Source organism: Otolemur garnettii, unplaced genomic scaffold (assembly GCF_000181295.1).
Source record: "Otolemur garnettii isolate 467f Iridium unplaced genomic scaffold, OtoGar3 scaffold00147, whole genome shotgun sequence".
Lineage (NCBI taxonomy): Eukaryota > Metazoa > Chordata > Mammalia > Primates > Galagidae > Otolemur > Otolemur garnettii.
In genome coordinates, this window is record NW_003852542.1 from 1,255,744 (window position 1) to 1,258,577 (window position 2,834).

Below are 2,834 nucleotides of genomic sequence, written 5' to 3' on the forward strand. Positions count from 1 at the left end.
TAGTGCTGTGGTCCCCAACCCCAGGGCTGCAGACCAGTGCCAGGCTGTAGCCTGTTAGGAGCCAGGCTGCACAGCAGGAGGTAAGTGACAGGCAAGCTAGGGAAGCTTCACTGCTTCATCAGTATTTACAGCAGCTCCCTATCACTCGTACAGCTGCCTGAGCTCTGCCTCCAGCATCTGATTCTCTTACAACTCCTACAAACTGCAGGCAAGGAAGGGATCTCGGTTGCTCATTTCCTTGTGAGAGTCTAATGCCTGATGATCTGAGGTGGAGATGTAAAGTGTTTGAATCATTCTGAAATCATTCTCTCCCCCCAGTCCATGGAAAAAAATGTTTTTCATGGAACTAGTCCCTAGTGCCAAAAAGGTTGGGGACAGCTGCCCTAGTGGCATCCAAACTTGGCTATACCCTCTGTTGCTTAATACTGATTTGTGATGATATATTCTGTTGCAGATTGGATGAAACACATCTTAGGGAATGAGATCAGGTATCAGTATTTCCAACAATTTTCTTGGGTTAATTCAATGCAAATGCTTTGCCAGTGTTTGGCAGTGGGGTTCAACCTTGGCTACACATTGAAATCACTTATCTTTAAAAATTTTTATGTCTGAGTCCCACCCCCAGGGATTCTGGTGAAACTGTCCTGAATGGAGGTCTGGGCATCAGGATTTTTCAAAGGTGAATCTTATGTAGAGACAGTTGAGAATCCCAGGTGCTTCAAGACCCAAGGTCAAATGCTCTGTGAATACTGTGGCCTGCACATGCCACACTATTGCTAAGGTGGGAGAGTTATGGGGAAGCAGGCAAGCCACTGCCAGGTTGTCCTTCTACCATCTCCTCACCCCAACTCTGATGCCAGGGTCACATATTACAGATTCCCCAGGGACATGCCCCCCCGCCTTTGCTCTCCTCAAACCCAATTTCAGTGGGTTACACAGTCACTGAGAACACACACCTAATGGTGCTGAAGTTCAGTTTAAAGGCAAGAAGAATCAAGATCTCAAACAAAGGACAGCTTCCAGAAAAGCACCCTGCTTGGCAGCCTCCCCATCCTCACCCCATTGCCCTCCCTTACTAGAGAATAGTTTTGCCCTTCTCTTTACCCCCCTCCTCTATAAAAAGTGAATTCTTACCTCATGGTACAAACCCTCAGAGCGAGCCTTGGCTATTTTGTCCAGTGTCTCCTTGGAGAACTGTATCATCTCCTTCACCACTTCCTGAGAGGGCTGCGACAGGAAGAGACATTGAGCTGAGACCCCTTCACGAGCAGCCCACTCTACCTTTGAATAGCAGCCATCTTTGACACTTGTTGTCCTGCGAGATTAATGTCGTCCTCATTCTGAGTGCCTCCTTCTGTAAAGGCTATCCAAGGTCCCCGTCACTTCTCCACCTCCCCCACCTGACTCACGATGTATCTTCTATGAACCAAGTCCCTGAGCCTTCCTGCCAGACAATTTTCCCCCATCTTCCTAACCTCATTGCAGGGCCTTTGGACCCAGACCAGAACTTGACATTGACCCCTGTTGTATTTTCTCTAGCATTTGGATTCTATCACTTAAAAATGTTTGCCAATCTTCCTCTTTGCTTAAAGTCAACCACATACTCCACAGGTATGCCCTTGCATTTTCTGTCTTCCAAAGTCATTGATTTAAATGACTTCAGCACAGAGCTAAAGACAGAGCCCAAGAACTTGACCCAAAAATCATACTTGAGCTTGCCCCTGGAGTTCAGAAAGAAGGGCCCTTGTGATTATGATTATTCACATCCTCTAAATGTCTTAGCATCTCCAGGCATCCTCAAACTAAGGCCTGCAGGCCACATGCAGTCCGCCTAGGACATTTATCCAGCCCACCAGGTGTTTTTGCCGCTGCTGTCTGTCCTGCTTAGCAGCCGACTCAACCTGGGGCCCACAGTCCAGCCCTCCAATGGTCTGAGGGACAGTGAACTGGCTCCCTGTTTTAAAAAGTTTGAGTATCCCTGAATTCTAGCCCATATTTCCTTGTCTTGACAAAAAGGATATTAGGAAAAAATTGTCAGCTGTCTCTGTGGAAACTAGACCTCACTGCATTTGCCTAAACAGCCTAGTGATCTTGTCAAACAAACAAACAAGAAAACCCCAAGGTTTTGATATCTGAGGCAAAGAAGTATCATAATTAAGAATCCATTCCTTGGCGGTGCCTGTAGCTCAGTGAGTAGGGTGCCAGCCACTTACACCAAGGCTGGCAGGTTCACACCCAGCCCAGACCATCTAAAACAACAGTGACAACGGCAACAACAACAAAAAATAGCCAGGCATTGTGGCTGGTGCCTGTAGTCCCAGCTACTTGGGAGGCTGAGGCAAGAGAATTACTTAAGCCCGAGAGTTTGAGGTTGCTGTGAGCTGACACCACAGCACTCTCCCAAGAGCAACACAGTGAGACTCTGTCCCCCCTGCAAAAAAAAAAACCTGTTCCCTTGAAAACATATTTTTGAAGAAAAGTTGCCACATTTCTCAAAGTCCAAAGGAGAAGTTTACTTGCTAGTCTTATTCCTATCACAAGTTCTTTTCTGAAACTATTTTTGCTTAAGAAAATATTGTATAAATTTTTCCAAAGTGAAAATCACTTTATTGTTTATTCTGACTGTAAAATTGACATATGCAAGTTGTGAAAAATTAAAACAATACAAAAAAGTATAGAGAAAAAAATAGGAATCCCCAGGACCCACCCAAATATCACAGTTAGTGTCTAAGGGAACATTGTCCTATGCATCTATACAGGGATGATATTTGAATGACCAGTATTGGAAACAAACTGACCAATCAGAACATAGACACTGGCCATCAACAATGATA

General features: G+C 45.3%; 1 protein-coding gene across 2 annotated transcripts in view; it reads right to left on the minus strand.

The window, feature by feature from the left end:
• Positions 1 to 2,834, minus strand: part of SMYD1 (SET and MYND domain containing 1) — a 44,971-nt gene that overhangs the window by 7,737 nt on the left and 34,400 nt on the right. For both annotated transcript variants that reach the window (XM_003799186.1, XM_023518796.1), the window contains one exon: positions 1,135 to 1,227. In XM_003799186.1, the coding sequence (XP_003799234.1) occupies positions 1,135 to 1,227 (93 nt within the window). The remainder of the gene's footprint in view (positions 1 to 1,134; positions 1,228 to 2,834) is intronic.